At 41.1% G+C, this 23,400-nt stretch overlaps 2 protein-coding genes across 7 annotated transcripts in view; one reads left to right on the top strand and one right to left on the bottom strand.

Annotated features, from left to right (window-relative positions):
- Positions 1 to 8,793, top strand: part of LRIG1 (leucine rich repeats and immunoglobulin like domains 1) — a 170,276-nt gene extending 161,483 nt beyond the window's left edge. The window contains exons 16-18 of one of the 2 annotated variants that reach the window (XM_061618693.1): positions 2,372 to 2,518; positions 4,039 to 4,341; positions 5,360 to 8,793. In XM_061618693.1, coding sequence (XP_061474677.1) covers positions 2,372 to 2,518; positions 4,039 to 4,341; positions 5,360 to 5,550 — 641 coding nt within the window. In that variant the 3' untranslated portion in view covers positions 5,551 to 8,793. Of the gene's footprint in view, positions 1 to 495; positions 622 to 2,371; positions 2,519 to 4,038; positions 4,342 to 5,359 lie in introns of those variants that run through there. The other variant, XR_009761538.1, reaches the window with a different exon arrangement.
- A 3,037-nt stretch (positions 8,794 to 11,830) lies between these two features.
- SLC25A26 (solute carrier family 25 member 26) overlaps positions 11,831 to 23,400 on the bottom strand; it is a 185,534-nt gene continuing 173,964 nt past the window's right edge. For all 5 annotated transcript variants that reach the window (XM_061618698.1, XM_061618694.1, XM_061618696.1 and 2 more), the window contains one exon: positions 11,831 to 12,801. In XM_061618698.1, the coding sequence (XP_061474682.1) occupies positions 12,705 to 12,801 (97 nt within the window). In that variant the 3' untranslated portion in view covers positions 11,831 to 12,704. The remainder of the gene's footprint in view (positions 12,802 to 23,400) is intronic.

A 23,400-nucleotide genomic window follows, 5' to 3' on the forward strand; every position in this document is an offset into this window, starting at 1 on the left:
CTCTGCTGGTTAACCCAACCTCCAGATGTAACCACCTTTGATGTACTGTTTTATTAAAACTGGGGTTGGGTGTTCAGAGCTTGGGGATATTCTCTGTGATGAAAAGTTAGAATCTGTTTCGTTAGAGAATGACAACTGGAATGTTTGACAGGAGCAAAACATGATTTGAGGAGCACCAGAATACCAGACATATTGTTAATGCGACAGGACTTGCACCAGAATACTGTTCTACATACAGAGAGGATATTCCCTGCAGAAAGTGAGGTTCTAAAGAGAGCCATGGGCAAACTTTCATTCAAACTTCAAAGAGAAAAATAACTACTTATTTTCTGTAGTCCCCCCTGCTTGATTAGATAACCTGAAAATCCTGATCGAGCTGGTTCTAGCTTGGACTATGGGAATTGCACAAGCTGTGCCATGGTCTGTCATCTTCTATGGCTTTAGCACCAATTTTGTGCTGTAGTGGTTGGCCCTTCACCTTTGTCTCCTTCCCAGATGAAACCATTGTACCGCCGGATGTGCCAAGCTATCTCTCCTCCCAAGGGACACTTTCAGAATGACAAGAAGCAGTGGCCAGAGTAGAGAATGGCCAACAGCCCAACGGGCACATACAGAGCAATGGTATGGCTTGGGAAAACTCTGCTGTCTGACAATGCTACATTCATTTTGCTTCTTTTACTGCACAATCCTATACATCAGGGGTGGAGAACCTTTGGCTCTCCTTGTGTTGCCGGACCACAATTGCCATTATCCATGACCATTGGCCATACTGTCCGGGGCTGATGGGAGATGGAGTTCAGCATCTAGAGGGCCACAGGTTCCCTGCTCCTACTGTACATGTCTACTCAGAAGCCAGTCCCACTGAGTTTAATGGAGCTTAATCCAGGGTAAATGGGTATAGGATTGCAGTTTTAAGGGACTATCTGCTCATTCAGTTAAACGGCATGGTCAGGTCCTTCCTGGATGGTACCACTTCAAACAGAAGGTTAGGGAGTGAATTTTTGAAAGTGTTCCCGTGACATAAGCATCCTTGCAAATAGTGAACTAGCTACATATCAAGGACAGATTCTAGGCTTAGTCTCTCTCTCAATACTGCTACTTATCTACAGGCAGAATTATTGGAGAAGCACATTAGCTGGAGGAGCACATTAAAAAATACTGTATTAGTAATAGTGAAGGACTCTAGTTTATATCTTTTATGAACATACAGTTCAGCTTAATAACCAAACCATGGTTTCCTCAGCAGATGTCCCTAGCTATGCTAGGGGACACTTTCACTGTGTATGTATGGAGACCTAACAGATGTATTGGGGGCAGCAATGTTATTGTTTCTGAACCCTGAAATGACCATTATACAGTTTCCCAGCCTCTGGAAAGCATACCTAAAAATTATGGTGATACGTAAAGTAAAATCCAGTTCCACTGAAACATTTGTAGATCAGAACCTGTCTGTTGTAGCATGTTTATTTACAGGGATGTCTTTTACTTTGGGATTAATTTAATATTATACACTCTTTAGAGAAGTTCACTATTTGGACTTACTTGATTGCGTGTAGTGAATGTAATAAATATTCCAGTCTTTTTATATGTGGATGCAGATGTATTTCTGGATGTTAATCTCAGTGCCTATCCAAGTCTGATAAACTCCACAGAAGTATTTCTTTTGGGAACTGTTTGCTTTACTAATCTGGTTAAACTAATTAAAGTGATACAGTGTCTTTGCCAAAGTGGTTCAGGATTTGGAAGATGTTCTTGATGTCATTAGCCCTTGATTGTTGCCTTTGTGCAAAGGTACCAACTTCCAATCCCCATTCCAGACCTCAAGTGCATTATTTGTTGTGATGTCTGGTCTCACTGCTTGTGCTGTGACCAGTCAACAAGGCTTCAAAATGTAGCACCTTCAGCTCCCTTCTGGAGGGAAGTGCATTATTTTTGGTCTGTATCACCACCTCTCAGTGGACAAAAAGACTACCCCCCCAAAACATATAAACATATTCCTAATTGTATTGTGCATTTGTTTGGAATTTAATTGTAAGCCACCTTGGGAGCTTGAAACCACCTTGCTGTTGAAGAGCAAGATATAAGTATTATCAAGCAGAAAATACGGGTTTACAAAGGTTGGGATTACTGCTTTTAGGGTCACATTAATGAGGACAGGGGCTTTGCTGGGATGGTGGTGGAAGGGGTCTGCTTCTTCCCTCCTTGGCTCACAAACTCAAAGGCCACATGCAGTCCATGCAGGCAAACCAAGTAAGCCACACCAGTTTTGTGGACCTCTGCTTTTTCTTTTCCGTAGCTTTGGACATTAATATATTATCTTCCTTACTTGCAAAAAGCTTGCAAATCTGATCACTTTGTCATTTTGTTGCAGGTGTTTGTCAGACGGATGCAGGGAGGGATCCAGAAGTTGATCCTCACCTTGTTGTTTACCGACAGCCAAAGCTATGCTTGGGGTACAATAAGGAGGCTTGGAAAGGAGAAGATATAGCTGACAGGATACTTGTGGCAGATAAAACAGGTATAGAACCTGTTAATCTGGAAAGTATTTTGCACAATTCAGTTTAATAAAGACCACCAGTGCATCAAGGTAGCCTTTTTTAGACATTCAGAGATACTTTTTTTCTTTATTAGAACATTTATATGCTGCCCTTCATTTAAAATTCCACCCTTCATTTTTGTAGTAACAACTATTGTTTCCAACTATATTTTGTTGCCACCTTCACTCATAAGTAGCATATTTCTAACAACTGTGAAAGCAGCTCCTTTTAGTCTGAAAGAATGTTGGGTAGAATCTAGAGGACAACAAATTGTTTAGGGAATTCTTCCCCACTGAAATGAATAGAAGCCATGTAATATATATATTTATAGCCCCTTCTCTCAAAGGAGCCCATCCTTGCCGTGGCAAAAGAGAATCTCTGAGAAGACTATAATCCATGATGGTTCCATAATATCTTATGATCTTGAATCAGTTTTCTTTGGCAAGGACAGTAGCTTTTTGGGTTGCACATTTACAGGTTTGCTGTCCACAGCAGCACACAGTTGGTCTCATGAAAGGAAGCATCAGCCTGTAGTTTATCTACTCAGTTAATTACTCATTGCTGAATTGACAGGAAAGAAAAATGTAAACATGTATTCTACATAAGGTAGAGCTAGATATTTGGCAGAGACCTTGGTCTCCTCCAACAGCAACAAAACGACAGAAAGGTGCACTGTTCTAACACAGAAGTGATGGTACCAATTTCACCCTTGCAGTCCCTTCCCTTTTCCAAACACACCTTCATAATTCCCCCTTTGGGAGCAACATCTGCAAGAAATAGTTGCAGTGGAACAGCAGCAAGGGGGGGTGGGGGACTACGACTCCCACGGATGCTTTTCTTCTTAATATCTTGCCCTCCTGTTTTCCATCTGTCCATCAGAGAACCAAGTTCCTAAATCCACATATTTGTTATTTCCAATCTTAGGACTCTGTGTACTCTGATGATGATACTAATGATAATATAATAGTAGTGCACTAATATAATGATTGTTGTTGGTAGTAAGATAACCCAAATTCTGTTTCACAAAAAGCTAGATGTCTGTAACCTGTGCAATTCTGCAAATTAAATGCAATGCATGGTTTATTTTATGTAATTTATTCTGCTTTTGCTAACCATAAGGAGGGGCAAGAAGCTATTCAGAGCACTATGACCCCAACCCTGATCACTACAAATCTTATTCAGCAACTCCTGTAGCGTCTGACATTTCACTAGGCAATAGGTGCGCACTTCATAACATTTGCAATCATGAGGGATAGGAGCTTGCGTTTTGTTTAGAAGGATTTAGCTTCCTAAGAATCGTAACTTTTATGTGCCAGTGCCATTTCCTGGGCTCCCACAGAATGGCATTATGTGCATAGTCCTATCCGTGCTGAAGAATGAATGGAGCCCCCCCCTTAACTTCTAACAAAACATGTCAGTCCACAAAGCCACCGCTGCCTATTCTATCTGGAGCCTAGTTACCCCAAATCCTACGTTGTTGTTTTTTCCTCTCTCCCTCCAGGCTACAGCTTGCCAGTTGTCTGCACCGATTGCAGCGGGAGCACGGATAGCATGAGTGTCACCATTTACCCCAATGATCCAGATTATTATCCACTGTCTCCAGAGACTGCGCCTCCAAATGCTTCCAGTAGCAAAGAGTCCAGCAGGCATGACAGCATATCTGCTGCAAACTATCAAGGTTCTCTAAAGTGCAATGGGACTGTAAGCAGCAGAAAATCAGATGTTGGTGTTACCATCTACCCCAGTAATCACGACAGGATGCCAGCTGCTAGCCCAAGCAAGCCACCATTGGTGGACAGCAAAGGTGTGTTGTTGTGTTTAATTTCTTAGACATACCTATTACGTTTTCAAATGCTTGAACCTGTGCCCCTCTAGATGTTCTTGGGACTCCATCTTCTGTCAGCCCCAGCTAGCATGACCAACGGTCAGAAATGATAGGTCTTGGTGTCCAGCAACATCTGGAAAACCACACATTCCCCAACCCTTTCCTGATAAATCACTCCTGCCTGTTAGATTTTGTAACATGGAAAAGGGATGTATATTTGCTTGTGAGACCGACATGACGATTTAGGACTAATTCGTATCATCATAAATTTATCTTGCAAATGATCCCTGTGGAGTTGCTTTCCTATATACAGTTTGGTTCTAGAGTCACACCCTTTGTCAGGGAAGCAAAACATGTTTGTACAAAACATATTTATGAAAATACAACACAAGATGAAACCATCTTTTTAGAGATCATTAGGTAATTTTGCCAAGGAGGACCCCATAAGTCTTGTGGGATGAGAAGGGAGGACCATCCAAAAAATGCTATTTGGGAGGCACAAGAGGCGAGTGCCTAAATAAAAAAAATGGTGGCTGTGTTCCCTGCACTATCACAGAAAAATCTCGGATGCATTGACAAAACTAGATTCAAGTATGAGTTGCTTCCAATCTTGAACTGAGATTGTTTCCCAGGAGCATGTGCATTACTGCAGGGAATTCTGGGGCATGTTCTAAATTGGCAAAGAATCCTGCATCACATGAGAGTCAAGATGCAAAGCTGAATCTCTGCTTATGACTCCAGCTAATGCCTAGCTCCATCAAACATGAACACAACTAGTCATGAATGAAAAAAGTCAAACTAGAAATTGATGGACATTAATAGCCAAAATTAATTTTTAATTATATTTGGTTAGGTCTAAGTGTGTGTGTGTGTGTCAATGTTTGAAATTTAAGTGCATATATATTGGAAGAGATAGCCAACAGCAAAGTTTTGAAAAACTCTGCTATATGTGACATTTACCTTCCTCCCTGAAAGCTTTGCTGTTATTTTCTTACAGGCTCTTCACAGCCTTTAGCAAAAACCTCTGAGCCTTACGGCTTCCTGCTGCCTTCTGAAGCCTCGTTAAGGCATCTAAAAGGAACTGCTGAACTATGTCAGACATTTCCAGAGATGGAAGCTAAACAAACGCTTCTCTCCAATGGACATTTACCAAGGTCACGTGACTCCCTTCATGAATTAAGCCACTGAAAAGATCACAACGGACCGAGGAAACTGCTATGTGCAAATTAAACGGAGCATACTATATATGTACAGAATTTCTTCGCACAAAACTATCTAGGCTACTTCTACCTCAAGTTTTGAACTGACAGCTTCTTAAATGAAAGAAAAAAGAAAGAGAAAACAAAATGAGGTATAAGAAGCAAACTTGTGTTGGGGAACAGCGTCCTATCAAAGCGGTGCCCATTTGTACATAGTTGTAAAAGCTTCCCTGGAAGTATCTGTAGCTCACACGTTGCATATAAAGCACAGAAATGCAAAAGGTTATTGTCAAAAGTGAAAAGAAAAATATTTGATAACAAAACTGTATATAAGAGTTTTCATATATATATAAATCTATATCTATATATATTATATCTTCTAACAGAGGTTATTTTATTCCTTGGTGCATGATTGAACTGAGTGAAATTATACAATGTTCACAACATACATTGTTTTCTTGCTGTAAGGTTGCTGTTAGGTTTAGATTTTTGTTTTATTCCCCAAGCGTTCTTGTGCCTTAGGCAAGAGAAAAAGAAAAACAAAAAAGGGCAGACTTATGCATTTGTTCTAATGGAACAGACTTCGTGAAATTTTCCTTTTTTTATAGCAAGTATTGAATTGGTTTACGAATTCAAATATCTCATCAGAAATATTGCACTTACAGCACAGTCTTATGTCTACTCAGAAGTGAGTCTTAATTGGGTTCAGTGGGACTTACTGCCAGGTAAGAGTATAGGATTGTAGCCTTAAAGTTTTAAACTGCGATTTATTACTTCAGCATTGCTAAGCAGAGGTGATACAGAATGCCCCAGGAACATCTGAATTGTACGTTCCTTGAAAAAAATGGGAGTTTAACAAGAGTGAAGGTACGTTATTAAACAGTTGTGCTTTGGCACAATTCCCATTCAGTGCAATCAGGCTTGTAGAGAAGGGGGAAGAGGGTTTCAATTTCTTTTGAATAGCACTGCTTAAACCTCTTAGCTGCTATTATGAATGCTGGGATACATACATACATACTCATACATATGCACACATCCACTTGACTTCAAACAAATTTTAGAGGCACACAGCCTTGTATACACATAGTATAAAGCAACTTTTTGAGTCATCTAGCTCAGTATTCTCTACAGTGACAGATCGTGGCTCTTCAGAGCTTCAGACGAGGGCCTCTTCCAGTCCTGCCGGAAGATGCCTGGCATCTAGGGACTAGGAACCTTCTACATGCACAGCAGATGCTCTGTCACTGAGCTACATCCCTTCCCCATGCAGGATTGCAACTTGTATGTCTATTTAAATACTAACTGTTCATTGCACTAGTGAAACAGTTGCATCCCAGTGGAACAGCAGTAAAACAAGAAAAATAAAGAAGAGGATTTATTGACTGGCAAACTGTCCTGTACTCTGAAATGTTGGGATGGAAACCCCTTACTGTTTTCCTTGTGGCATTTTACTACAGTCTATGGAGATTTTTAAAAGTGTTGCTAATATCTAAGTTATTTTCTTATGCAGTAATGTGACACACTGAATAATCCCTTCGCACGCAAAGACTCAATTTTTTTCCTCTGGATTCTGGCTTTGAATCTAGATTCTTAGTTCTTTGTAATTTTGAAGAAACTTCTCTGTATTATGTAAAGTCTTTTGATTTTATGCTCCCCAAGAAAAAACATTCAAAAAGATGTAACCACACTAGGTTACCGTTTTTATTTTTAAATTGATCCTGCTTTGAGAACTATCACCTAAAGCACTATTAAATAGCAAACACATAAAAACAATGTGAACACACAGGTATACGGTTTTACTTAAAGCTTAAGTATAGAGAGCATTTTTTTATTCATAGAAGTGCTGCTGTTTCTCCTGATGGTTGTACCTGTGTAAAGAAAATGTCAACTCTTCCCACCCACCCCCTTTAGTTGTTGCAGAGCCTGAACTACAAATAGTTGTTGAACTTAGGTTAAGACTCTGGTGAGGGGCAGAATGGCATTTTATGCTTTTTCTGTTTTATTTTTGTTAGCAATGACTTAAAGGCCAGTTTCGCAGGAGCAGCAAAGCTGGGAAAGCAAGAAAATTTTATTCACTTCAACATAATAGGATCTTATGTAAGGATTCAGGGCCCACTTCAAGACAGCCCGTCGTCATAGGACAGGTCATAAAGAGTGGGCTTCAGCTAGCTCTCAAAACTAATGGGAGTCTTTTGATAGGCTCTCGTATCCTCTTGGATCAGATTGTTCAATTCTAAACAAGGCATTGAGTGTTTTCTTGCACTAGTATATTTCAACAGCTCTCCTTATATTGGAAAATACCATTGAACAAGAACCCTGAGGCCAGATTAACATACAGGTTGCTCCTCAACACTGTGTTACGTTATTTTCTTCTATTTACTCTTTTACTCCAGCTCCATAGGAAACAACCAGATGTTTGTGGCCTGTGGGTATTTCACTCTATAGATTTGTGAGCGTGATGGGCTTTTCACCAACAGGAAAGGTCTTAAAGCTGTGTAGAGCCTATAAACATATGGCTATTTTGCGCCTCCGTTACCATAATCCCTACTTCCCACTCAGCCTATCTGGAGGAGATATGGGTTTGTAAAGCAAAGACCTCAAACCTAGGGGTGTTGAGAAATGATTAAAAAAAAGCCTAAGACAAGTTTTGCCATCTCCTTTCAGCTAAAGCTGGCCTTTATGAAGTAATGCATAATTTTGCCAGCTACCTGTCTCTATCGCTTCCTGATGGTAGATTCACTTGCACTTTGTGGTAGGTGGCTAATTATGTGTGAAGTGCCAACTTGTAGCTAGTCAGTGAATTTAAAAGGAAAGGAGTAGCCAAGGGAGAGGAAGTCAGACTGCATTCCCTCTTGATCGTATAGAAAGGGAATACCTTACGTTTTCTAAGAAAAGGCACACTAGTAAAGGGTAGGTTGATGGGACATGGACAGTGAGAGGCATAAGGAAAAAAGGTATCATCATTGGAAATGCAAAGCACACTTGCCACATGGACATTTTGAAAAAAAATATTTTTGGATACAGTTGTTTAATAGTGTTACTTCCACTATATATGTGAATCTGCTGCTTCTGAGAGGCATTGTGAAAGAGGAAGTATTACTTTTGTGTACAAAGTTATTTATTTATTAGAAAATGTTGGTACAATGTTGTACATTGAGAAGTACATTGTAAAAATATTGGAAGTGTCTAACAAATGGCATTGAAGTGTCTTAATAAAGGTCCATTTATAATATCAATGGTTTTTGTTTAGATTAGGATCTGTGGTGGTTGCTGTTGTTTTAAAGAAGAAAAAATTCCACATTGCTACACCATTGGGATTCTCTAGATTCCTCCTAAGCTCCAGTCTATCCTAAACACACTTAACTGTTACAGTCATCATGACTTGCATTTTATAATGATTCCTATAGATGGCAGGTTATACAGGGCAGGAAAGAGTTAACAGCAATAGTTAACAAGGAGCCGGTTGCATCAGTTTCACAGCTGCAGGAATTCAGAGTAATTGAGATAAGGCCCATAAAAGTAAGGGGGTGGCTGCAGCAATGTGTGGGGGATGAAGGAGTCGTATGAGGAAGGTGCTATTGTGTTCGTTTATGATCCTGTGTATCCAGAGAACTTTATTCGTGTATCGCAAGTAAAGCTTCTCCTTAACAAAGCTGTGGCAGTCTATCTGGTGTCCTATTGCTTCAACCAACTGGGTAACAGGGCTACTTATGCTTCCAACATTAACTAGAGAGCAAGTCCCACAGAATGAAGTGGAACTTACCTATGAGTAAATATCCAAAGGGCTGCACTGTTTTATCATTGATAAGTAAAAATTTCAGGGTAATGCAATGAGGAATTCACTATGCCCTCCCCATAAGTATGGAAGACTACATCTCTTTCTGTCAACATATGGGCTAAGCTAATTGGCAAAGCAACTGAAGGTTCTGGCAATATACCCTTTCCCCACTACTGCCAGTGATCCAATTATGTTTCAGTATATGAAACCTTTAGTGCTTCACTCCCAACTCAGGGCTTACCTTCCCCTGCTTCCCTGAAAAAGCCAACACTTATTCAAAGTCTCTGTACTTGACTATGGTGTGCTCTAGGGTTCCTTCCTTCACTCTGTAGGTGCCCCAGGGCCTGCTCTCATGATCATCCTGTAATAGAGCCTGGTGGCTGCCTGAAAGGTTTCCTCACATTGGCTCACAATCTTTATAGGTGCATCCACTGCCCACTCATAGCAGTCAGCTTTCAGCAGGTAATCAGAAACAGTAATGTGGCACCATCCTCTCAATATGTGGGAATTCTTTCCTTTCTAGAAACAGTTAAAGTATTGGAGATGGCTATGGAAATGGAAGGAGGGGATGCCAAAAGATGGCTTATAAAAATATGAACCATGTACCAAGGAGAACTTACATACATATACACACAAGTTGACTCATTTCAAGCATTAGTAGAAAAGCAAGAGTAAATCATCTGAGACTTGTGTTGATAAAATGGATGCTATGTCCTACTGGATCAGGTCTATGTCTCAAGGAAATGCTCAGTGGAAAGTAACTAGTAGCCATGGTTTGAAGTGATTGTGCAATTTAAGTTACATAGATAACAGAAGGAATTGGTTCATTATCTCTTCTCCTGTATTTTGGATGAGAAAGTTTGGTTTCCAGGCAGCTAGTGTACACCATAATTCAATACAACAGCACTTATGCTATTGACTCTCATTGCATTTAACTTGTAATAAAATGTACAGAATTTACGTTTGATAATTTCTACTACTTCACAGGGTTCTAAAAATAATTAGCTATTCCTGAAAAATAGTTATACAGCTATTGCCCGATGGTGGAATAAAACCTCCATGGTTGAGAGGCAGCATACATCCAACATTGAGAACAAAAGAGAAACCTTTCCTGGGGAAGGCAGAGAGGGCTGTTGGAATAGATAGAAGCAGTGTTAAATGTTCAGTCTGAAAAGCTGATCCTGCTTTGGCTGAGGGAGATTACTGGCACAATACTGTGTCTACTAAAAGTAGAAAATTTAATTAGTAGTTATGTCTCCAACTTAAGTATTCTTATTATGTGAGTAGAAGGAGAAGCATTTGCCCTGGAACTTCAGATTTTCTGTCCATGTAGAACATTCAACATACATTGTCTATCTCAGGTGTGGGGAACCTTTGGTCCTCCAGATGTACTCCCCTCAGCCCTAGAAAGCATAGCCAGTTGCAGTTCAGCAACATCTGCAGGACCAACGGTTCCTTGCATCTCTAGATCATCTATTTGTGGTAAGGACAGATGATAAAATTTCATCTTGGTTGGCAATTGAATGATAATCTTCCAAGCCACTGAAGAATATTTAAAGACACCAAAAACATTTCCCACTTTTCTCTGTATATCTGTATTTGCTTGTTTGTGGCAAGAGGCAAACATCACTTCGCCAAATTAGAATTATTTTAAAATATTTTAATCTGAATAGCTTTCACTCCTCACTCTTTTGAAGTGGGGCTGTAGAATGCTCCTAGTGATGTCCCTGGGGAGCATGATGGGTGTTGTGAGCCTGGGAATTTAAGGGCAGAGGCTTACATGAGATGGGAATGATGTAGCTTGTGGGCTCAGACCCCCATTATTTCCCTTCTTAACACTTCATAACTATAACCAGTTTTAAAAGTAAATGTAGCCAGGAATCAAAACAAGTGGGGCCTACAAGAATCTGTTGCAGTACAGAATGCTGCTTTTCAGGCTTGCCATTTCCCCCTCCCCCCTGCATCAGTCACTCAGTATGCTCAGGTCCCTGTGGGTTGTTTTGGGGATTTCCCTCCCCCACTTCAGCAAACCCTGGGGTTCCCCAGGTCTCCCTCAAATAAAACATAACTGAGTTTTAATGGGACCCAGTCCCAACTAAGCATCCATAGGACTACAATGTTAGGCTGCAATCCTATACCCATCTGACCTGGGAGTGTACAGAGGGACTAACTTCTGTGTAGACACGACTAAGCAGTCAGTGTATTTAATTCTATATGAGACCCCGGCCTTAGGCTGCAAACCAGATAAATTCTCTCGGGGGCTGTTGAAGACATGCAAGGGGCCAGCCTGATGTCTTGTTTGCTTCTAACAGCAGCTTACCAAGCAGGGTACAAAAATCAGAAACCCAACTGCATATATTCACCTTCCTATGCTACCCAGAATATAGTGGCACAGATTGCAATCCATCATGAACTCCAGAACAGTCCCACTAATTTGTATATTGCTTACTACTATCTTCAAGTAAAGGGAATGACACCCAGAGACATCAGGTAAAGGGAATCTTCCACTCTTCATTGACCATCCCCCATCCCCCTTTTCACATTCTGCAAGGCTGAGCTGTTCTTGAGGTAAATGGGGAGAGGGAGAGAAAAACAAGGGCATTGTTTCTTTTTCATAGGCAACATTGTTAGACAGTAAAATAATACATTTTACTTTTATGGCAGAAATCTGAGTCTAATTAAAAAAAGGCAGCCTTGCTTATCCAAGCAAGAATGCTTGCTATGCACCTGCAGGTATGAACACTGGTCTAAACTTTCCAAATGGGGTTCAAACAAGGAATAAATGACCATTCCAGAGATATATAAACACACAGAGAGAGGTTTTTTAAAAATCCCTACACACAGCCTCTTCTGTCTGTCCTCCCAAGTACAGCAGGCCTGTAAATACCACGATTCCAAAGGACAAATTTGGTTTTGCCAAAACCAAAGGAAGGCCTCTTTCACTTCTGCCATGGCGTGCAGGCCATGTTCGTCTCGTTTGCACATCATTTCCCCTAAACAACTTCTAATAATAATGCCCTTCAGGCACAAGGCTAGTGCCCCAGAAAGCTAGTCGTTTGCCACCCAAAGTTGCCTTTCTTAGCACACTCCTTATAATGAGCTCACCATTCGAACAGGGGGTTCCATACAGGGAAATTTTATATTAGGAAAACAGAATTAAGGTTTTGCTTTTGCTTTTTTAAAAAGTGAGAAACAGTCCAGGTTAGTGAACAGCTGTTGAGCCACAGGAGGCAGGGCCGGGGGTGTGGGCGTGGGGGGGGGAGACTTGTGGGAAGGCAAACGAACAACTTCACACGTGTGCATTTTTAAAGGCAAATAATAAAAAAGCAGCTCCTCAGCTGTTCCTTTCAAGTCCCAGAGCCCATTCACGAGAGCAAACTGCGAATCTTGTCATACATTCCCAGGAAGATAAAGCCTCCAAGACTGATGGCAGATATTCGCGGGATAATGCCTGCAAACAACCTGAAAAGAGAGAGCAAAAAGTAAAGGTTATTTGAAGCCTATTAGACAGCTGTATGCAACTGCATCTGTTCTTACCTGTTGCACAGAGCCTCAAAACTTAAAGGATTTTCAGCAGATTGCAATACCCACAAAACAATGTGAAAAAGGCACAGTAGCAAAGCCAGACTAGTACCCAGGAACAATCTACTACTGGACAGATCTAGAAGAGAAAGTGACAGAACACCACTTATCACCTATGGTTCCCACCTAAAATCACTACAAATATATTGACAAGAATCTTTGGCCCATCCCAGACACCATACTTTAAGAAGGATGCAGACAAACTGGAACAGGTTCAGAGAAGGGCAACAAGGATAATCTGGGGACTGGAAACAAAGCCCTATGAGGAGAGACTGAAAGAACTGGGCATGTTTCACCTGGAGAAGAGAAGACTGAGGGGAGATATGATAGCACTCTTCAAGTACGTGAAAGGTTTGTTTTTATTTATTTGATTTATATCCCACCCTTCCTCCTAGTAGGAGCTCAGGGCAGCAAAAGGTTGTCACACAGAAGAGGGCCAGGATCTCTACTCGATGGTCCCAAAGTACAGGGCATGGAATAATGAGCTCAAGTTGCAGGAAGCCAGGTTTCAACTGAACATCAGGAAAAATTTCCTAAATACTAGAGCGGTACAACAATGGAACCAATTCCCTAAGGAGGTGGTGGGCACTCCAACACTGGAGGCATTCAAGAGGCAGCTGGACAGCCACCTGCCGGGTATGCTTTAATTTGGATTCCTGCATTGAGCAGAGGGTTGGACTCGATGGCCTTATAGCCCCTTCCAACCCTAAGATTCTATGATTCTGGACCAGAGCTTGGAAGTAACTAGTTACAAGTAACGAATTACTTGTAATTCATTACTTTTTTGAGTAACGAGTGGGTAATTCCTTTACATTTTGATTGTAATAGAACTAGGAGTAATTTTACTACTTTTGTGGAGTAACTGTAACGTTTCCAGAATTACTTTTGGGCATTACTTGGGGGGGAGAGCAGGGGAAGTCTTCTGCTCCTCTGATTTGTGGATGAAAATCATGTGCCTCAAACTGGGCTTCTGTGCAGTGTCGCTCTTTCCTCATGCTGTGTGGATGGGTAGGAGGCAACGAGGGAGGAGGCGGAGAGTGAGATGGGGTGGAGTGGAGAAAACATTTAAAAAAACATGGTGGTGAAGAATGGAGTGGAGGGGAAAAGGATCTAGAGGTCAAGAACATGGATAAAGGAGGAGGAGGCAGCAGCAGAATGGAGGTAAAGAACTGTGGAGGTGAAAGATGACAACGTGTGTGTGTGTGAGAGAGAGAGAGAGAGAAAGAGAGAGAGGTGCATGTGCAGGTGGCACATACAGCGGCCTCCACCACCCTCTCTGGCTACTGTGCTGCATTTGCAGTATTTTAACTTTTTTGCATCTCAGGGAAAAAAGGTTGGTTGAGTGAGTGTCCCTTAGTTGGTGGCGGGGCAGGGTCTGGGAGGTGGTTAAGTGAGAGAGATTATGCTGGCTGAGTGGGAGGGGTTGCACTTGGTTTGACGTGCAAAGATCTTAGTGGCCTCAGCCTCCCTCCCCACCACCCTTACCAGCGGAGAGACTACCACTGCTATCTTATGAATAAAAATAATTATTCTACTACCTCTGTATGTGTGTTTATTTTTAATGTTGTTTTAGGTTACTTAGATGTGCAGCAGCCAAGGCCAGCACCTCATAGGTGTTTTTTTAAAGTAACTGAAATGTAATTGTAGTGATTCCTGTTGAGTAAAAGTAAAGTAATCAGTTACTTTCAGAGCAATTGTAATTGTAATGGTAATTACTACTTTTTTGGGCCATGTAACTGTAACTGTAATTTATTACTTTTTAAAAGTAATCTTCCAAGCTCTGTTCTGGACTTCCCTCTAACAGCCCTCATTGTGACAGGCCAATTCTTAACTTACAGACAAGCTCCCTAATCTAAAACAGCTACTCACCAGCAACAATAGGCCACACAAAAGAGATACAAATACAGTGACCAGACTCTGCAACAAATGCAGATCAAGATTCATTCACCTGCTTATCTTTCTTTTAAAAAAAGATTTCAAAAGATATTATTTTCAATCAATTTTCAATGCAGTATACTTTCAATAATTTACAATAATTCCTAAAATATTGTTTATAAATACAATTTTGATAGCTAGTAAATAACTACACCTGGTTATTGCACCTGATGAAGTGCACTAGTCTATGAAAGCTTAAGCCATAATAAATCTGTCCGTGTTTAACGTGTCACAGGATTCTTCATTGTTTGTGCTGCAACAGACTAACAGCTATGTTTTAAATTTAATATTTAATTTAATACAAAATTTAATACAAAGACTAATGAGATATTTAAAATATACACTTCAGCCCTTAGTAAAGGATTCATTCAATGGCAGGTGTAGCATTATGGACTGAAGGACACAGTCCTTGCTAATCAAAGGAAGAGGGATGGAGACATACTGTGAAAGACAACTGCATCACTTTTCCCCCCTTCAGATGAATCTTCTACTCAGATCCAAACTGGGAGTCAGGAAGGGAGGAGGAGAACTTGTAGAATGAGTCACACAATGACTCAGAATACCTTGTATCTCTTTAGAATGTAGCCAGGTGAATCCCTCCCACATAGTGTGAATACCCTTTGGGGTTAAAGCAGGGGTGAGAAGCCGTTGGCCACGCTGGCTGGTGCTGATGGGAAATATAGTCCAGCAACAAACAGAGAGGGCTGTAAGTTTCCCAACCTTGTGTTAAACTGCAAAATGTTAATACCAATATCACACTTTAAGTAAAGGTTCCATAGTTACATACTTCTGTTGTATGCTTCATTCACTCTAAAGGAGTAATGGTGGCAGGTTATGCCATATCAGCACCTCTATCCTCCTGTGGTGTGCCACTTCACAAAGTGTTGCAATAGTGTAACTTAAGTCCAACCTTTAGTGTTGTGAAAAAGTCAAATAGCTGCTTCTCTGTAATAACACTAGTTCTATAACTGTAGGAGAAGAATAATGTGTGTTTGATGGGTAGGGTTGTTCATCTGTGTGGTATATTAATGTTTTAATCTGTTAGTAGCTTGTGATTTATTTTAGTTATTTTATATCTGAATAATGATAATGACAATGACGACAACAACAACAACAACAACAACAACAATAATAATAATAGTGGGGCTATCTACTTCCAGACCAAATCTTTCAGCTACAATTTTGGTCTTGCTTTCTTGTGAATAACAATTTGTCAAAGAAGATTAAAAATGAAAAGTGTGGGGACTTCAAGTCTGTCAGGGTACAACGATAGCTAACATCCTATCCCTTCCAGACATGGAAGAGGTTCTCACTAATTCCAAGCATATGGAGGCTGGTCATGATCCATGAGTGATATAAGGTAATTCTGTATTGTTGTTGTTATGTGCCTTCAAGTCAATTTTGACTTATGGAGACCCTATGAATCAGTGACCTCCAATAGCATCTGTCATGAACTACCCTGTTCAGATCTAGTATGTTCAGGTCTGTGGCTTCCTTTATGGAATCAATCCATCTCTTGTTTTGTCATCCTCTTTTTCTACTCCCTTCTGTTTTCCCCAGCATTATTGTCTTTTCTACTGAATCATGTCTTCTCATTGTGTCTTCTCATTGTGTGATAACCTCAGTTTCATCATTTTAGCTTCTACCGACAGTTCTGGTTTAATTTGTTCAAAAACCCAATTATTTGTCTTTTTTGCAGTCCATGGTATGCACAAAGCTCTCCTCCAGCACCACATTTCAAATGAGTTGATTTTTCTTTTATCCGCTTTTTTCACTGTCCAACTTTTACATCCATACATAGAGATCAGGAATACCATAGTCTGAATGATCCTGACTTTAGTGTTCAGTGATACATCTTTGCATTTGAGGACCTTTTCTAGTTCTCACAGCTGCCCTCCCCAATCCTAAGCCTTCTTCTGATTTCTTGACTATTGTCTCCATTTTGGTTAATGACTGTGTGAAGGTATTGAATTCAATGTTCTTTGTCAACTGTAAAGTTACATAAATCTTCTGTTGTCATTACTTTAGTCTTCTTGATGTTCAGTGTAGTCCTGCTTTTGTGCTTTCCTCTTTAACTTTCATCAGCATTCGTTTTAAACTCTGATGGATACTGGCTCAAATTAAAGTCCTTTGGCTGAAATAATTCTTTCCATTTTGGTTTCTGAGAGACTTAATGAGTATTTGTTTAAAACCTATGTGCAACAAGCAGCAGGTACTCCCTAACAATTGTGCTGACTTGTGTTTTTGGCAATGGTTGTTCCCCTAAAAATGCATGAATTCAATAATTTATGATGCTGGTGACTAAATATCTAAATGAGAGGTGTTGTGGGTTCAGATATTTAGCTATATCACTCTGCTGTTTGATTTGAGAGGGCAGAGGTGGGAGGCAATATCCAAAATAATTACAAATATGCTAAAGGCCCCCATAGCCATTAACACCACATCCATCCATCCATCCATCCATCCATCCATCCATCCATCCATCCATGAAAGAAAGAAAGAAAGAAAGAAAGAAAGAAAGAAAGAAAGAAAGAAAGAAAGAAAGAAAGAAAGAAAATCTGACATAAATCTGATGCAATTACAGTCTCTGAGGCAATCCCCCATGTTTACTCTGTGGAGTTCTTGACTGCTGAAATTTGGGATGCTATCAAACATGAGGCACCTGGTGGAAATAGGTATATTTCATTTAGGTATTGCGGGCTGCCAAAAACAAAATGGTTAGGTTGTGCTCCGGTGAGGAGCAGACAGAAATAGGGGTGTGGTGATAGAGACCACCCATCGAAGTATCACCACAGACATGAGAAACTCCCAGCCACTACAAAATGCACTAATGAGCTTTCACTCCAGTGGTGACTACAGCTGAATACTGGGTTATTTTTTTACTTAACAGATTTTCCACAGTAAAAGGAAATCTGGATTACATGTAAAAAATAAAGAAAAACATTGGCATTTGGATAACATCATGTGGATTCTGCAAAAAAACAACACCCAAAACTTGTCTGCATGAACAGTGCTGATTTGACAATAAACTCCCGCCTGGAAGCACCCCTAAAAGCGACCAGGGGGCTAGAGCACTATGAAGAAAGGCTACCGCATTTGGGGTGTTTCAGTTTAGAAAAAAGGTGATAATGGAGGCAGGGAGAGAAGAAGAGGACGTAGGGAGATATACTGTAAATATCTATCCTCCAAGAAAAGATATGCAATATTCAGTGTACATAGCTTACTCCCCTTTTATTCTCACAACAACTCTGTCAGTAGGTCAAGCTGAAAGAGGGTGTGACTGGTTCAAAGATTACCTAGTGACCATTGAAATCTCAGTCCTAGCCCTGATCTCTAATCCCTACCCTGCAGTGGCTGGTGTGAATGGTATGGAGAAAGTAGACAGAAAGTGATAGACAGAAGACAGAGAGGGAAGGCACAAGGAAGTGCTTCTGCAGACAGCAATACTTAATGTATAGAATTCGTTCCCACGGTGGCTTTAAAAGGGGATTAGAAGAATCCACAGAGGATGGAACTGTCAATATCTGTAAATTCTAACTGCTGTAGAGAACCACAGCTTCAGAGGAGGGACCTCAGATGATCTGCTGCTAGACACCAACAATGGCAGAGGGATGTTGCTGTCATGACCTGTGTGCTTCCCAGAGGCATTCAGTTGGTCACTGTGGGAACCAGCAAGTTGGACTTGGACTAAAGCTCTTCTTTCATTCTTGTATTTGTGAAACTTGACTGCTATCCCAGTAAGATGTGGAATTGTTTTGATGTATCCAACTAACTGTGAAACAAACCTCCCATCCACCACAAAAATTGCCTATGACTATGTAGGTCATTTAATAAAAACATATCATACCCAGACTTCCACTTGCACAATGGGACTTCACCTTCTCCCCCCTCCCACAGTGACAGCTGGTGGCTCCGTGTCAGTGGGGCAGTGGAATCTGCTCCGGGTTTTAGTCCAAATTTTCAAAGATCTATCCAAAGTGCCGAAGCTCAACCCAGAGCGGATTTTATGTTGAAGCTCTAGCTGTTTCCAACTGTATGCCTTCATTATGCCCTTTTAAAGAAACCAGGGTTTCATAATCCCAGCAGAGAACTTTACTCAGTAGAACTTAAGCCAATTGTGCCCTAACTCTCCCTGCTCCAATCAAAAATCAACATGGATTTTGCAGCCTGGTTAAATTCCTCATACATTCTTCCATCAAGGAAAATTGCAAATCACAGTTGGCTCAGAATTTTTCCTATAACAAAGATTTTAGCAAGAAATATGAACTGTCTGAAAAGGCCAAAACCTCTGGATTAATTTGTAGGCCTTTGGAGACCTGGTGCCAACTCTGCAACAGATATTTCTGAAATTCCTCTCTCTTCCTCAAGTCAATACTAAGTCAGAGTCAGAGCTTAGTTAACCTTCTTACTGTACTTGCACTTGTCTGAGGTAATGATCTGTGCTTCGGGGCTGCAGCAGGCAGATGGAAATGTTTTATGGTTTCACTATATAGCGATTCACTCTATTACCATAATTACAGCTTTAAAGCCAAGTAATTTGTAACAAGCAAGTACCAACAGAACATTCCACGGGCAGATCTTGTGGTAGAACACCATTGTTCTCTGTTGTCATCTTACTTGGAAGCTGAGACAATTCTGTTGGGAAAGATCATACCCCTGAACTGGCATCTATTCCTTGTGAAAGATGATGCCATTTACAAAAGAACTGCACATTACTTCCAAATGCTAAACCACTTCCATGCCCCACTGAATCTCAAAATCATGCCAATTCCGGCATCAGTTGACTATGACCATTTTCCACACAGGATAACTATAATAATGGTGCACCTGAATTCTAAGTAAGGATGGTGAATTTCAGTTTCTCTTAGGTCTTCATTTTTGCCAACCTTGAAGTTCATTTCACCCCCATTTGTGCGTCAATTTGCAAATTTTTCTTTTAAAAGTCCACATAAAAATTTGTATGCATGTTCATGCCAATTTCTTGCTATATGCATTTTTGTATGCATTTTTGCCTAATATACACAATTCTGCAAGCAATTTTTTCCAATATAATGTAGGGTTTTAAAATTTTTCATTAATATATTCATTTTTCTTTGCACACTTTTTGGTAGGGGAACTGTATTACAAAATTAGGAGAAGTGTGACTTTCAGAGGAGAGATGTGTTTCAGTTATTGGTTCTGGAAGTGCAAATTAAAATACAAAACAAACAAATTTCTCCCCCATTCCTAAGACTACATTCAGATTTCTTCAAAAGCAAGAAACAGCTTCCCTTCGGGTATTTCATACTTTTCCCAATGACATATAATTATGTTTGTTTCTATGAGATACAGTAGACCTCTGTGATTTGTAAGTCCCTGTCTGGCATAGGGTGACACGTATATCAGAATATTGTGCTTATAAACATTTTCTGTGAACCCTCTTCCCACTCCCCATTCTAAGACAGTCTGTGACAATCTATTAAAGCTATAATCCTAAAACATGCTTTCTTGGAAATAAGATCGACTGAAATCAATGAAACTAATTTCCAGGGAAATGAGTACACAATGGTAAGTCTCAGACTATCTGAAATTGGCATATTAATACACCTATCCACCTGGCTCCAAAGTTTCAGTGTTTGGGCGTTGTTCATTTATACACTAAAATGTGTTGACAGATCTTCATCATCCACCCAGGTTTAGCTGAGGCTAAAAATCATTCTCATACTTCTTTCTAACATAAGAACAGCCTGCTGGATCAGGCCAACGGCCCATCTAGTCTAGCATCCTGTTTTCTTTAGTGGTTTAATTGAAATGCTCTCATTGCAAAAATGCTTTGTCACACTTCTTCTTTGTCATTTTGAGATGTCCCAGTCTCAAAATGGAAGTGTCAAAAGATGCTACTGAATACGAGATACTGACATTATAGATGTGATCCACAGGGGTTTTCATGGTGTACTTTTCCAACAGCATTTCCTAACTGCAAATCTCCTTTAAGACCATGGGAGGCTGTTCATTAAGGCAATGTGGGCCAGATCCCTAACCAGTATTTTCTCTACCGCATTGCTTAAAGTGTCTACAGTATCTTTGCAAGGGAGTAGGTTGAGGAGAAAATAGGCCCCGCCTATGGTGACCTCCTTGGCTGCCCCACCTGGTTCAATAGTTACCAGCCACCACTGTGAAAGACCCTACTGAGCTGGGCTGGCACCAGAGGTCAGCTAGGTTGGGCCCTACCCAAGGGCCCCTCCTTAGGGTGAGAGAGTGGCACTCCCATTCCTCGATCTGTGGCAGCGTTGGGCTCTGCAACCTGTCCCTGCCACAGATCACAGAGAGGGAGCTCCTAGGCACCCAATACAGATAGTGCAGGCTTCAAACAGCATGCACACATACCCCACCTACCTCTCCTGTCAGTGTGAATGCCATGTGTGCTGTGTACATAGGTCTGCCATCGCCCAAGATGGCGGCAGAGACTTCCCTAAGAGGCTGACTCTCCCACCGCCATCTTGGTTGATGGCAGGCATGCGGGCACAGCACACATGGCATTCACACTGACAGGACAGGTAAGTGGGGTGTGCAGGTGATCCACGGCAGGGTTAGCCCTGCACCGCCTGTATGGGGTATTAGGCCACAGGGCTGTGGGCCTGGGCAAGTTGGTGCCCAAGGGCCCAGTTATGCCTGCCGCCGACCCTTCTACTGAGTCAAGAAAGTAGTTTCAGAAACTTCAAACACATGGCTGCTACTGGCCCCTGTAGATCATAATTTATGCCGCTGAGGGGATGAGCACATGCAGTTTTGATGAGAATGCATCTGGCAACTGCCGTCTATAATACTAACCTGTAGTGATCCTAACTCTTGACAGGGCTGCTGTGAGTGAAATTATGGCTGCTAATGCACCCAAACTTAAGTATCTATATATTGATTGATGCAGAAAGTCCATTGATTTCCCACTGATTTCAAAAGAATTTATTTCCAAGTAAGTTGGTTTAGGAATGCATCCATAACAGGTTCACTTAATTATCCATCTCAACCAGTATTCTGTCTACAACCCTGGCCATCTCCTGTATCCTCCAGCTAAACTGAATGAAGTCTATAGCATCACAGGGAACTCCACTGTCCACTAGTTCCAGTTTTCAACCCCTTAAAATGTAGTACAGTAGGGCCCCGTTCATACGGCAGGTTCCGTTCCAGACCACCGCTGTAAAGCAAAATCCGCCGTAAAGCGAAATCCACCGTAAAACAGAATGCATTGACTAACATTGTCTAAAATGGTGCCTGACGCCCGAAAAACACCGTAAAAGCGGAACAAGCAGCGTAGGAGCGGGGCCTTTCTGCAATTGACAACCACTGTATTGGTGGAACGCTGCAAAGCGGAGTGCTGCAAAGCTGGGCCCTACTGTAACACATCAAATGGTGTCCTATGTAAAAAGGTACAGGAAGCTTGAACTTAACTTGCAACCCTGACCCACTAGAAGCCTTGCACAGCCTGTGTTTAATTTGTACTCACACTAAGGGTAGAGACACATTTCCTGTTTTGCCAATTTCAGTGCATCTCCACCTCTCTTTTCCGAAAACACGACGCTAGTCAAACTCCAACTTTTTTTATATACTACTACAACCCGGTCAGATCAGTTCGTGTGTGTGTGTGTGTGTGTGTGTGTGTTAATTTAGCTTCAGTCAGAAGTTGCAGCTGACTGGCAGATCAACCTGTTGCCCCTCCAGGGGTGGCCCATGGAAATGTTCTGCTGTGGGTGACCAGTGTGCCCACAACCTAACTACTACCCATACATTTTCAACCTTCCCTCTAAAACCATGAGAGCTAGAAACTTGCTCTAAGAATGGAAGCAGAGATTCTCCAGATACCAAAATATCACGCCAGATTTCTGATTCTGCAGAATGCACACAGTCTGCAACATGACACTCAGAAGTGCCACATGAAATAGGAAGCAGCCCACCTAAGCACTCCTTTGGAAAAAGAAAGCCAGTGCAAGCATATGTCTGTTTTATAACCCTTTAATCTCTTTTTATCATTTCCTATTATATCACTATCAAGACATCTATTGTTGCTGTTAGTTCTCTTTCTCCCCAAACAGGCTGGGATGTTAAGGGTTTGGCCCAGAGCATAGGTGCCAACAGGAAGCAAAATGTGCCCCCTGGTTTTAATAAGGCATTCATCATTCTTGGCTTCAGAGAGGCACACAGCCTGACACTTTTATTATTCTGATTAATAGATTTATAATTGGCAGCAGGCCTGGCAGAATTGGCCTTTCATATTTTCAACCCTCTCCAAGGCTTAGGTGCCCCAGCTTGCTACTTCTCCCTTCCTAGAGATTAAACAGAGCTTTAATTTTGTCTGGCTATACAAACTAAACAAATTTCAGTTACAGAAAAATATAAAAACAGAAAGAGGAGAGTAATTGTAGGTCCTAAGCCTTTCAGTTGAAGGCATCAATTAATGGAACGTAATTTTCAGCTGCAACTGTATGCCCATCCCACTATTCCACAGCCCTTTTAGTTTACTGTGTAACAACCAGACTACTGAGCCATGAAGCCAGGTGACTTCATTGGGTG

This window comes from Rhineura floridana, chromosome 3 (genome assembly GCF_030035675.1).
Source record: "Rhineura floridana isolate rRhiFlo1 chromosome 3, rRhiFlo1.hap2, whole genome shotgun sequence".
NCBI classification, from domain to species: Eukaryota; Metazoa; Chordata; class Lepidosauria; order Squamata; family Rhineuridae; genus Rhineura; species Rhineura floridana.